The sequence below is a fragment of the Chelmon rostratus genome, chromosome 1 (assembly GCF_017976325.1).
Source record: "Chelmon rostratus isolate fCheRos1 chromosome 1, fCheRos1.pri, whole genome shotgun sequence".
Lineage (NCBI taxonomy): Eukaryota > Metazoa > Chordata > Actinopteri > Chaetodontiformes > Chaetodontidae > Chelmon > Chelmon rostratus.
The window spans coordinates 2,535,985-2,550,315 of record NC_055658.1 but is presented as its reverse complement, the minus strand read 5'-3'; the positions used below and the strand labels follow the sequence as shown (position 1 = coordinate 2,550,315).

At 43.2% G+C, this 14,331-nt stretch overlaps 1 protein-coding gene across 2 annotated transcripts in view; it reads left to right on the top strand.

Moving 5' to 3' along the window:
- arnt2 (aryl-hydrocarbon receptor nuclear translocator 2) overlaps nucleotides 1-2,790 on the top strand; it is a 65,275-nt gene extending 62,485 nt beyond the window's left edge. For both annotated transcript variants that reach the window (XM_041954951.1, XM_041954316.1), the window contains one exon: nucleotides 25-2,790. In XM_041954951.1, coding sequence (XP_041810885.1) covers nucleotides 25-123 — 99 coding nt within the window. In that variant the 3' untranslated portion in view covers nucleotides 124-2,790. The remainder of the gene's footprint in view (nucleotides 1-24) is intronic.
- Nucleotides 2,791-14,331: the final 11,541 nt, after the last annotated feature.

The following is a 14,331-nucleotide window of genomic DNA, read 5'->3' as shown; positions in this document are numbered from 1 at the left end:
CTCCCTCCACCTGTGTCTCTGCAGGACATGTTACCCATGGCTGGAGATCCCACCCAGGGAACGGCCAACTACAACATCGAAGACTTTGCTGACCTCGGCATGTTCCCACCCTTCTCTGAGTAATGCCCCCCCCCTCTCCATCACTCTCCCTCTCAGAACTGGACTGATGTTTGCATTCATCTCTTTCGTTGTCTAATTTTTCTATATTGCTGGATCACCAACACACAGCTGATGTGCAGCACGGTGAATGTCTGAGTGCACCTGTCATTCGCACACATACAGTACAAACACACAGTCCACTAATGTTCAGCTCCGGGCCCGCAGTACGTATCTGTGAACATACACATACCTCATCGCTGCAAAGAGGAACCCTGCTGTCAGATGGAAGGGACATCGGTCGACCCGTATGAGCTGTCTGTCATCGCTTTGATGAATGTGTCTCTAGCTCTTTGAACAAATGGTGGAGTCCGTGACATTTAGGTCACTGAAACTATTAAGCGGTCTGCAGTCAGCATCAGCATGACCAGAGGAGGTCAGTCAGTAATTATAGCTTTACTTGTCAGAAACAAGTATCCAAGATTTTACACTTCCTCTCTTTTGGATCTGATAGAGCAAAACGTAGTTTTCTCTAAAATTCTACGTCATGATGTGGCTTTGGTCAGCATCGAGCATCCACGCAGATGACCAAAGCTTAAGACTGTGCCGGCTGCACATGCTCCACTCAGTGCTGTACAGACCTGCATACGTGTCTGTGTCCACATCTGCTTTACAGTATGTCAGGGCTTGTGTTCAGGGTGGAATAATTACATCTCAGTAAAACATTTACTGATCAGGAATCCTGTTCTCAGCAACAAAGGTATGTCCTGTAGCAAGATACTGAATGATTGCTCCTCAACTGCAGCATAACATTAACTCTTCAGCAGCAGTTAATAGTGCAGTTCATGTCCCCCGTGACATTTGTAGTATTAGTTGCTCAGCAGGAATGACACAAAGCAGTGTGTTGAGTTAAAGCCAGGGTTGTCTCTGCCAGCACGCTGTCTGTTTCTTTTCAAGCTCTTTTAGCCAGCTGTTTTAATGTGATTAACTCAGCTAATATTTCTGGAAAACTGAAACTGAAGTAAATTACTGCGGTAAATTTGACCTAAGTATTCATTTATTGATATAACAGGAAATACGTTGGAACATTTCAGGCTTAGCGGTGGTGTCGATGCAGAGCTGGCGCTGAGTTCTACAGCACAGTATCATCACATTTCATTTTAATGTAGCACTGTGGTAATTAATCCTAACTTATCTGCAGAGGAATTTTGGCCTGTACTGCTTCAGAAAAGTTGCCCAAAGCTGTCCGAGTTCTTGCTCAGCTGTGATTGTGACTGAGAAGAAAATTATTGCAAAAGCTTGACTCGCTCTGTGCATTTAGATTTTTCTAAGATGCTGAGAGAACGGACCTCTGCACAGTTTATGCTTGGTCTATAGAGGAGACAGTGTGAGCAGCAAATCAGAACATGCTGCTGTAGGTCTCATTACAGTGTCCACCCTCACCCGCAGGCCCTTCACTTCCAAGCATGAGTATATTGTAGTGTGAGGTTAATATTCAGTCACCCAGTTCATATAACAGGTGGGTAATACCACAGTCTGACCTCTGCCTGTGTCATCAGTCACAGCTCAGTGTATAGCTCCTTCATGTGACACAGAGGCTGCTGTAGTGTTATTAGGGGCAAATTAAGAACAACTCTGTTTTATGTTCGGCTGAAGCTCAGCACAGTCATGTTGACATCCATTGGTAAGTAATTGTGTCAGTGTGCTTCATACGTATGCATGTGCACATGAGCAAAAGACAGAGCAGAGTGGACACACAGCGCTGTGAGGCAGCTGAAGACTGAATGCATAGGTTCGCTTGTTGAATCTTAGTTTATGCACCTGGCCCCTGGTGTCACTCACAGCACTGGATGACCAGTAGGACCAATAAAGCAGCAGCTGACCAATCGCCTCCTCTGGTGATACCTGTCGTGACTGTAGTGAGCATCAGTCAACAACGCTATTGATATGCACGCGAGGAAGCTGCGACACTACATGTTCCTACATACACACAGTGAGTATATGTGAGTGTTGAAGATGTACGCCTCCATCTGCCTGGTGCCGCCTCTTGCACACCATCGCTGACTCTGCCAAACAGCAGCAGGAGAGGAGCAGCTGCTCCCCTCCACCCGCCGCTGTGCTCACTCTCTCCATCAACTTTATTGTGTAACCTATATGTAGTGACGAACTGATGCGAGTATAGAAGGATTCTATGTGTACATGAAAAAAAAAATCATTGCAGACAGTTGCTAAGCTAAGGCTTAAAGTGCACTTCATGAAGCTAACTGCTAATCTCACCAGCCTGCTTTAAAAGGGAAAAACCGCCATACCGTTCAAGCAAAGCGCAGTATTTACTAGTGTATTTGGTGTTCTTCGGCTCTGGCTACTTGACTTTATTACTTTATAATCTTTTCAACTATTAAATGACTGAATAATACTTTCTAGCGGGGGAGCTTTTACATGATAGATTGTATAATGTCTCTGACAGACGGATGGGAGAACCTCGAACAGACATCAGAGTCCTTTTGCTAAAGATCTCAAATTGATGTTTTTTTTGTAAATAATGTGATTTTTATGTCGACTCGTGTTACTTTCACACAGTACATGTTTTTGTGTAGGTTTTAATGATATTGTGTGCAATGTGAGTACATATTTAACTATTGATATTTAGTTAGTCTGTTAATTGTACATTGAGTTCTAGGCCTGTATAAATTGTGTAAATGTGACCCATTATTTTTGTGTAACAAATTGTGCTTGTGACAATAAATTCTTATTGGTTACGTGGCTTCCATTCAAAGTTTTAGTCTTCCATTATTCAAGTATGCTTCACATTCAGAACTGAGTTTTTCAAGGGCGAGATCCTTCATGTTGGTCTTTGTGTTAAAGAATAATGGTCTAGTATAACTGTACATATGCCTGCATCAGTACTGATACTATGGCATGACATGTATGTGTAACACAGGAGCCAGTTTTCATGCTAATGTTGGCAAAGTGATCCAGTTTTACAAATTAAAGCCTGTGGAGACTATGTACTATATTATAATAAGTATTTTCACTTTGTGGTAATTGTACTTTTACCTGCAATAGGAGAATTTTTAGGCATTTGTTTCACCACTTTAGGGCAGTGGAAACAAGTTGTGAACACAATGTTGATATAGTTGCTTATTTATATGTGTAGCATTGACAGATGAGTGTCCATTGATTTGGAGTCGTTTTTCTGACTACCTGGCGATGCAAGTCCAGTGTTCACCCTCTTTTAGCTCTTCCAACTCCTGAGGGAAATATCAGCTCGTCATCTGCTAAATGTTCCTCTGTGTTTTCCAGCCATGCTCTAACTGTTGGTCTGCTGAGCACACAGTGTACACATTGTGTACATTTCAGAGCTTTGCCGCAGAAAACAGCCGCCTGTTCCAGCCAAACACGAGGCCATGAGACAGCAAGAATTTCACTCACATCTCAGTGAGGAAGAACACTGTTTTAACTTTTCACCTTTTTTCAGTGTTCTCTAATGGACCATTTGACCACTTACCTTTAATACCAAAGTTTCAGGATAAAAATCCATCTGTTGAGAACATTAATAACCACAGATCACTTCTGGTCTCAGGTTGTTTTAAGCATTTGAACAAATGACTGACGCTGTCATTTTTTCTGGTGAGGGCAGGCTCAAACAGAGGACCCCACAGAGCCAAGTGATGTACCAAACAAGTCCTTGTTTATTGATAGGAAGTTAGATGGATCTGAGGAAGAGACTGAGCTGCTGCCACGGTGGAATATTCAAGAGTTTGTGTATCCAAAATGAATAATTGAGCTGTGATTGAGAAAGAATGCCAAAACAGCCTTCTGTTCCACTTTGTTTTGTTTAGCAAGTTTCCATCAGTCACATACAGCACTGAACTCATCCTCAGACCCCAAACACTTCATAAATTTGGTGCCATATTCAGGGATACAAGCCACGGCCAGAATGCACCAAATGGCACTAATTTAAGAATCCCTCCAGGTGACTCAGTCTTCGCCACTTGTCATTGTGCTGCCAAAGCAAAGATATGAAACACAAACATATGAAGGTCTATCAATTAGGGCTCTATGAAATCTGTTTCATGTTTTCCCAAATTCTGTTTTCCTTTTAAAACTTTCTGAATTCTGTGTTTTAGGATTTAAAGAAATGTTGTCACCAGAAAGCGTCCAATCAGTCTGCTGAATGAGTAACACGACGTTGCACTATTTCTTTGATCAAACGGATCTTGCGCGGGGCAGCCTCCGTATGCAGCTGGAGCACAGCGGGTGAGTGGGTCTGACGGGGGCTACGCTCACATTCAGACGGCGCTCCTCCTTGTTTCCAAAGCTTGAGCAGAAACACGCCTCGCCTTTTCATTTTTTCCAACAGAAGATCTGACTCGGTGCACACAGTCCTCAACAAGCTGGCGTCCTGCTTCTGCAGATGTGGTTGCACTTCTGAGAGTTTGTTGAAGTGATGAGCTCTTGTTAATGTGCTGCCTCTCTCCCTCAGAGGACCTCTTCAGCATTACTCCCTCTGTGTGTGTGTGTGAGAGAGAGAGAGAGAGAGAGAGACATCAAAACAGCAGTTTTTTTCTGTCCTCTCAGCTTAGGCTCTGTGAAAAAACCCTTTAAGGCTAATAGTAGGGAAAACCCTGATCTTTACAAGATGCATCCACATTGTGGGAATTTCCACAAAATTCTGGATTTTACAGTTGATTCTGTTTTTTATTATCAAGCTTCTCTGTTTTCTTCATTGTGGAAATCATAGGGCCCTACTAATCCCTCCATGACTACATATGCACGGTTGTAGCTGTATATACAGGGTTGTGGTCCGGTTTGCACTCTGCTATATAGTGCAGTGCAAGAGTGCAGGAGGATGCTTTATGGAAAGTACAAGTGTTAGTTTAATAGTGTTTAATAAAACACATGAAACCTTGCTCTGGAGGACTAACAGGTCTGACTGATAACACACAGTGAGGATAACAGAAAGGTAGAACTCTGGCTGAAGTTCTGAAGACACGGCTCATATAGACCTGCTTCAAATGTGCTGCAGCATTTCATCTTCCCACACAGCCCACATCAGCTCCACATAAGCCATGAAAACTTTTCTGAAGCCTGTCAAGAGTGTGGAATGCCAAAGCTCGAGTCTGTTTTTTCTCATAAACACAAACTGGCAGCTCTTGGCATCTCTCCTGCTTGGCAATTTAACACCTTTCTTCGGTCTCGGCTCGTGAACAAACTGGTAGGTGATTTGAAAAGAAATAGTTTCCCACATTCCTTCCTGACATGACATGCACTCCGATTAGCCTCTTAAATTCCCCTCTGACATTTGCTAAGCTCTGCAGCATTTGTGATGGACTGGCAGCGACGGGAGAAGGGAACATTTCATTCTCAGGATGTCTTCATTCTGCATCTACATGCTGCTGCCGTCTGGCTCCACTCCACATCTCCTGCCTGATTGTCATTAGCTGATAACTGCCGAGATGGTGTTTATTTGAAAAGTCCCAACTCAAGTGTTGTAAATAGCGTTCGAATGGCATCTGGTCTCTTTACAGCGCCTCGCCTCAGGCCCCGAAACCATCACCGCGACGCTCCGCTGTGCCGCGTGTGTCAGAGTGTGTGTGTGCGTATGAGATAGTGTTCAATTTGCATAAGCCACTGAGATGTTGTGCAGCGTGTGCGTGTGTGCATTGTGGTTGGCGGAGCATAGCTGCATGCTTGTCTGGAGTCAGTGTGTCTCCATGCTGACAGGTCTATCTTAAATCATGCTGCTGTGAATCTCCTCCAAACACATTGACAACAGCATTCAAACCACAGCGAGAGAAAACAACCCACTGTTCCCATCAAGACTGCTGCCTGTTTACCTGCAGCCGCACACACAACACAACTTTATCATTTTCCAGCCGGCTCCATCCTCACCTCATATTCCCATCCTGCTCGGGCAGCGCTGCGCTCACAGCGCACATGTGGGACAGGATATGAAGTGTAATCTGTATGACCTCTGGAGACATTGGGTCTCATGTATAAATGGTTTGCACGTACTAAAAAGTGTACGCTGGTTTTCACGCACACGCAGGATGTATACAAACGAAGGCGACGTGAGAACGTGTCGACCATGCCGTTCACTTTTGACCTGTCGTGACAATGTGCAGCAAACTCTTATCTTTGTCAGATGGTGACGCCAAACTACAAAGTACTGAACTCACTCACTCAAAAACATTTCCGCTCCGCTTACTGTGCTCTGTCTATGAAGTAGTTTATGAAAAATGATGTCTGCTGGTAGACCATAATAGTTTGATATTTTTCCCACCCTCCATAACTTAAAAATATGGGTGTCAAATGAATGAAAGAAGCCACTTAGGAATAGACATAGTCACGCCAATCTAAACTGTGTGTCTCAATCCTGGCCGCGATGGTTTGGGCGCCCTCCATCTCGCTTCAAGTCGGTCTGCCTCATTGAATGCTACGAAAACCAATTTCAATTTCCCACTGATGGCACGCCTTACTCACCACGCCAAACCAAGATCACCAGTAAACTGGCAGTTGTTGACGCCGAGATGTTCAGGCATGTCAGGGACTGTACAGTTACAGCGCACACACGTCCATGATGCAAAGGAGGCGAGGTGTACGGATCCACGTCCCCCAGGAAGAAAACGCAGTGTCAGCTGGCTGTGGATGATGTGTAATGTGACATCCACGTTGATGTCAGATCTTTTCTTTTTTTTCATTTGTTACTGATTCCAGAGGACAAAGCACTAAAAAAACATTTCTCTGGCCCCCACCTCAGTGATCCGAACCTTGACCTAACCTCATGAGCAAGTTCAGTTGGCGAGTTTTCCTTTTTTTGTGTGTTTTGCGACAGGTTGGCCCTTGTTATTTGAACAGTAAGCGAAGGGCGTATTTATAGTCATAGTCATTTATGGAAGGAGTCAAGAATGCGCATGCTCACTCAATTTCAAGCTGATTGGGATGTATAAAGAACAGATATACAAGACCTGGCATGCACACAGTTTTATACATGTTGAGACGTAGATTTGTATCATGCCATCTTTCAGATGAGAGCTGTGCAGTGTTTTATACATGAGGCTCCAGGTCCCCTCAAACTGCTCACAGACTCTCACACCAAGCTTTTTTTTACCTTTACTACCAATACCCTATCAGCCAATCCAGATATTACGACACTCACTGACACTCGCCTTTCCTCTTCACAGAGAGGTGGACAAAAAACTGCATCCAGCTTAATGCCAGCAAAAGAATTAATGTTTGATAAAGAAGGCTCAGAAAAGCAAAACTAATGAGCTGAACAAACTGTAGCAGGATTGATCTGTTTCATGAAGCGGACTTGAGGAATCGAATAAGACCCGACTTGTAAAGCCAAACCTGTAATGTATGTGGCCGCACAACAGCATGAGCCCGTCCTCAGCAGAGAACTGTATTGGTTGAATCTACAAGCAGGTTATTGTGACACATGTTTCTGTATATTTTTAGCGGCTGAAGTAATTAAGATGGGAGCACAGGAAGGAGTTGGGTGATGTAGTATAAATAACTACCAAGTCTGCATTTGGAGGAAGATGGGGTGGATGGATGGATCAAACAAACACAGGACTTTCAGCCAGGAGGCTGCTGTGCACGTCCCGCGTGAAACAGAAAGTCAATGTTGACCCATTTTTACACACATAATGTACTAAAGTTAGGACACATATGTAACACTAACATACTTGTTTTTACAAATGATCTTTTCCAAAACCTAACCAAGTAGTTTTGATGCCTAAAACTAAGCAAACTGCACAAGGTGATGATGAAGGTGTGGTGCGATGAGGTCCGTCTTCACTTCACTTCACATCACTGGTGCTCTAATCAAGAAAATGAGGTAATTAGCTCAATCTGTTGAATTGTTCCACTTGGTTTGCACCTCTGATGTAACAGCCTCCATATGATAGAAATAGGATTTATATTATATATATAAAGTGGCTGTCTGCCCCTCTGGTATTTTTAGATGTATATTGTAAACTGTGAATTGGGAATTTTCTGCCTGTTGCAGCAGCTTTTGCTCGCCGTTGAGCATTCTCCTCTAGTTTCTTTAATTTAGGTTTAGTAGTCATACAGACTATACAGTTGCTCTCATGCACTATGGACACTAACACTTGGAGTTTGCTGTGGTCGTTCGACTGGTTCTAGCACTGTGTATTGTCGCGTCCACTGATCCACAGGAAGGGAGGAGGGCTGGCAGGACTTCATCATGGTGTAACTCTGGGCACGTCATGATTTCACTCTGCAGTAAGGACATCGAGCTGTTAGCTGTTAGCATGAGGCCATATAACATACAGAGGGTATTCTCACAGAGTGTCCCGTGTGGGGTGGGACATGTTCTCCATCAGTGATGATAGCTTAGCCATCGTCTTCCTTTCTCCCAACACCTCCACTGGGTCGAGGGGGCGTCCCGGGACAGAGGTGGTCTTCTTAACCCTCCTGTTGTCTTCAATTTTGACCCGTTTTTAGGTGTTTGCATATCATAACTATGGTTTTCTCTCATATAATTGCTTGAAAATGACATGGATGGTTCCATACTATGCTCTTTGCAAGTAAAATTAATTATGACTATATTCTTTGAATTATGTGTGTTTTATTATAATTTATAGCATCTGTGGTCTTCCCGGTCAAATTTGACCTGGCCACAATAAGTGGTATAATGGATCATACTACTGTGCTTTCCAGTACAATAAACACACACACACATTTATACTTCATGCTTTATAAGCAGTCAAACAACAGTTGTGACTATTTGCTGCCATTAAAAAAATTTACATTATTTCAAAACAGTGTCCTGACTAAACTTTGACATGTGCCAGTCTGTGATAATACATCAATTAATGTGCCTCAGATCATAACCATAGTCAAAATAATCAGAATTTCTGTTTTTTTAATCAAAAATGAAGTGTAATTTTTATAAATTACATCTATTATATCATACATTACAAAAATAAGTGTAAAATATATGTTGATGTGTTGGAAACAAGTTGACTAAAAAGGTTCAACACAGAATTTGATGATTATTTTATACTTCATGCTTTAAAGCAGTCCAACCAGACCGGGGCAATTTTGACCCAGGAAGACAAAAGGTGCAGAGTAGATGGGAAGACAATACGAGGGTTAACCTGTTAATACGCCGCTGCCTCAGCAGACCACTCCATAAAAGATGGCTGATGCCATCGTCAAGAGTGTCCCCCTGCACTCCAAGACCTGAGCGTCCTCAGCAGATAGAGTCTGCTCTGGCACAGTACATTTGTACTGTCAGTCCAGTTTATAATGTATCTTCAGTCAACCCTTCTATTTTTCCCAGGATTCTCCTGAATTTTACCCTTCTTTCCTGCTCTCCTCCCGTTTCAAGACTTTTAAACATGTAGAGACGTAAGTAAATGGGAAAAGGTTGGCTGCCTATTTGATGTGTTTGCTACGTTGCCCTGCGGTACAGCAGGTGGCAGTATGTAGATTGTTAGGTGTGACATTTATTGACATGGAGTCACTCACTCAAACGAACAAACAAACCTGTCAATAAAACGAGAAAAACAATAAGAAGAAGATAGATGAATGTGGGAGGGATGGAGTAGCTTCCAAAAAGGCTAAAAGTTTGTGCAAGCATCCTGCTGGGAGGAGGCTTACCATAGTAGATATCTGACTCTGACCACCTCGTCACTTCATGTTGGGACCAGTTAACTCAATCCTTGTTGCTATGATATTTTAAATCTAGTGGTCGCCTGGTGGTGATTTTAGGACTCACTGTGTGTCCCCTTGTCTAAATGTGAGGGGTATGTGGACAGTGGTCAGGGTGGTGGGACGGTCCAGAAAATTTTACTTATTTTCAAATCCCAGTGTTGACAGGTATGAAAACGTTGACTGTATAAAAAAAAAAAAAAAAAAAAAAAAAATCTTACTTCGTAGGATCGTAGCCCGTGGAATTAGATGCCACACAGGACACATTTACTTCAAGGGTTCTTTGAGCGCCACATTTATTTCTGACCACAACAGGTCATTCTTTAACAGAGTGTTTCAATTTCTAGTCCAGGGGAGCAAACAGCTCTTTTGTGGCTGACTGAAAATAAAATGAAGAGAAAGAATGAAATAATAAAAAAAATAAATAAATAAAATACGGCAGTGGACTGGCTAATTACAGAACATATGAAATAACATTTGTTAAATACATATTTTACCCCACTAACCACAACTGTATCTGTACAAAACAGCCAAGAAATGTAAAACATATTTTGTATAGGACACTTCACTAAACGCACGGGGGACTTCCCGGAGATTGCACTACTCCACACACGGTTAATTACCTTAAAACAGAGTTAAAACAATAATGTAAACCCTGTACATTTCTCTAGTAACCAAGTGAAATCACACAGTACGGCTTGGTGCACGCCGAAATGACCATGTGCTCGAGAACACCGCCTTCAAAATGCCAGGACACAAACTCCAGTAGTGCCTAAATCAAACCATCTCGTTAAAATATCAACATATATTGTCTTTTCACGTTTGTACATGGATATTTTACAGGATATTTGTCTATTTACCGACTACTTTACACGACGGGACCGTCCACTCTGCACATTCCCGGGTTGTCCACGCGTAAAACAGGAAGCACAACTCTGGCGCACGTGCCGGGTAACAATAATATTACCACCTACTGCCGCCTTGTGGCCAAAGTTGGCAATAACAAGTAAGCCTGTGACAGTGCACTTACAATCTGTTTTTACTCAGATTTAAAGGAAATTACACCAAAAGGAAAACAACAAAAAACACATGTACTCACACTAAATTAACTAGGGGAATTATGTCCACCCTAAAAGGAGAATAATACTGGATTTTACCACCCGGTTACATTACTTAAACATTATTTAAAACACTTTGTGATGCATGTATCCATGAGTTTTGCTACAGAAATAAAGTTTATTACTATTGTAACCACTAAGAAATCTTGTCGTATTTACTATATGGCTCAGTCTAACCAATGTTCCACATCAAAATTAAAGAGATGACTCACCCATCACTCTACCTCCAGCAGCAATTAGTATTCAGTGGAAACTGTGCTTAAAATTGAAAAGTGTTTGAGCCCTCTGTCACCGTGTTTGCAGGGTTGGACAGGCCTTGATTGACTGCCATTATTACTATTACAAAGAGCAGCTAATGTAGCGCAGAAGTCATCAGCCAGTAGACTGAAGCTGTCGGAAAGCAGCTCGAGTTGCTTGTTTCTCTCTCCGTCCCCAGAGCTTTAAGAGCTAATTGGCTGTGATTAGCAGGCCTCCTGTCAGAGGTCTGATTGTTTCTGAGAAGAGAAGCCTGGCCTTCCTCCCTTTGTTCTGACACCTGCTTTTAAAGCTCTGAAACGTTTTTGTGCAGCTGACTGCTCCTCAGACCTCCAATTACACCCAGTGTTACTGACCCCCATCATCAGCTACATTATGGTGTGAACCGTGAACTGTGAGGCTGCCACAAGAAAATCTTTGTTTCTGAGATTCTGCCCCAGATGAAGCTGACCACCGTCACATGTGACATCATACATGTGCTGGTCAAGTAGTGGTTCTTGGCTCATCCATTTCCGTAGATGCAGCTAAGACACCAGCTGGAGGCAGAGTAGACCTGCCATGTGGCCTGGAACTTTAACCCTGCCCTTCGTCACGCACTACTGTGTGTGTGTGTGTGTGTGTGCTGGCTCTATCCAGGCCATTCAGGCTGCCTGGGAGCTGGCACAACCAAAAGGAGTCAAGTGCCCTGGATGTGTGCCAGACATGGGGCTGTGGCTCAGGAGGTAGAGCGGCTCATCCCCTGATCACTGGTTGGATCCCCACCTCCTCCTGCTCACACAAGACACTGAACCCCAAATTGCTATTGTGTGTGCATGTGTGCATGAATGGGTGAACAACACCTTGTAAAGCGCTTTGGATAAAAGCGCTATATACCAGAGGTGGGAGTGAGTCACACATGTGCAAGCCTAGTCTTAACCTTCAAGTCTCATGCGTGTCACAAGTTACTGTGGTGAGATTCAAGCAAGGTGAAGTCGAGTCCCTGCAATAAGTCAAGCATTACTCAGTCACAAGTCAAGATGATCTTCCACAGTTCCCACATTAAATGAGTTAAAACAGCAGTCATGAAAAGTTGAGTTCTCAACATAAAAGAAATCGAATGCTGCCTGCTTACACTACATACGTATGTGGCAGCAGAGGGGTCGGGGTGAAGGATGATCTAATCTAGTGAGTGTTACGCAAATTTTGATTAGGCCAATCACACCCAAACAGTTGGAGAGTCAAATTGACAATAGTAACCGACAACGCCACCCCAGGAATTTCACCTGGAGAATTATGCTAACCCTTTCCACAGTAGATATAGCACACAAGTTCGTTTTACTGATGAAGGCTTGAGACTGGGTCCAGTATAAATAATATGTTCTTTTATTTAACAATATATTAAGTTTAACACAATTCATCAATAAAATTATTACGCACACACACACACATTCAAGCACTCCCGAGACCAACCCAACAAAATAAACACAAAGGCAAATAACTAGATTGGCAAATAACTAAATTGGGTTTAACTCATAGTTAAACTAATAAACCACACAAATTAACAAAACCCCACAAAATACACAACAAAGGACAAATAATTAAATTGGGTTAAATTAATTGGACCACACAAATTAACAGAACCAAACCCATGCAAACAAAAGAAAAATGGTCAAATAGCCCACAGCAAATAAGCAAAGATAATCAGAAATAATCTTGAATTTATCAAAAATAATAAGCTCCAATAAACATGCAAAGCAACCAAAGAAAGATGATAATAAAGAAGAAGTAAAGCAAACAAACATGCAAAGCAATCCAAACGCAAGGCAAAGGACTAAGATAATAACTAACTGGACCCCAATACACATGCGACTCAATTAAAGGAGAAATTATTAATAAAAATCAGTCAAGGTGTGCATAGCCCAGGGTAAGAACGGCAACCACCCTAATGAGTGCCAACAACAGCGACGCTGGAGGCGCAGGGTTGGATGAATGGAAACAAATAATTGTTCAGCAGGTACACAAAACGCAGCAGGTAACACAAACCGGCGAAACAGCAGTCAGCTGATGCGGCGTGCCGAGGGGCGGAGTTAGAGCCGGCAGAGCGGACTGCACACACGTGCACCCTGCCATTGAAAGACACCTTTTCAGAAACTTAAAACTATTAACTATGCTGGTAACCTTCGCATCATGAGCTTTACATACCGTCAGGAGAACGACCATCACAAGGTGAGGAAGAGGAGAGCTCCGCGCCGCAGCGGCGCGACCACAGATGCGGCCGAGGACCGCGGACCACCCACCTCCACGCTACAGCACGTGAGACGAGGCGCAGAGGGAGAGACACTCAATGGGCCGCGATTGTCTCCGACCATGGAGAGGGGACACCTAAGTGCAGGAACTGCATGAGGGACAAGAGACTAACTTAAATGATGTCCGCAACACTTTAAAGCGCACAGAACAACGCAGCACTACACATACCCGAGGACCGGCGAGCCGAGCGATCCGGCATGAGGCGACCAGGTGAGCAACTGGTGGAGGCGGGGCAACCGGAAGCTTCAGGCAAGAGAGCTCCCAGGGCACAACCACCCACCTTTATAGACTGCGCCCCAAGCAGAGTCAAGCTGAGACCGCAGCACCAATTAAGGCAGCACACAGCTACAGCCCTACTGCTACACGTAAATCTTGATATATTTGACTTTTTGTGTGGAAATCAGTGGAGACAAAAGAATGGAGAGAGGGACTGCCAGAGCTGCAGCCAGAATCAACATGGAGACTTACTACTACTGGTTACTTCTCCTACACACAAAACGGCAAAACAAAGAGTATTACTCTGACTAAATCACAGATGTCGACAGAAAGCTCGGAAACTGCTCTCACACACACTCAGATCTGCTCAGCAGAAAACTGGATTACATCACCAACTTAGAAAACAATCAAAATCACCCCCTACTACCCACAGTGCAACATGCCAGCTCGCCACACTACGCTCCAGAACGATGGAAGGTGGGACAATGAAATTAAAATATAGCCATTTCAGACTGTTTCTAATACAACGTAATGCATTATAAGCAAACACTAGGTTGTGAATGGATAGTTTTTCTCCATAGTGTAATAGCAGCAAAGTGATTGCCAGAGAGCTGTTTTCTTCTCAACATAGTCAACAGAGTCCTTGAATCCAGATTTTATTAGTTTTTGGACG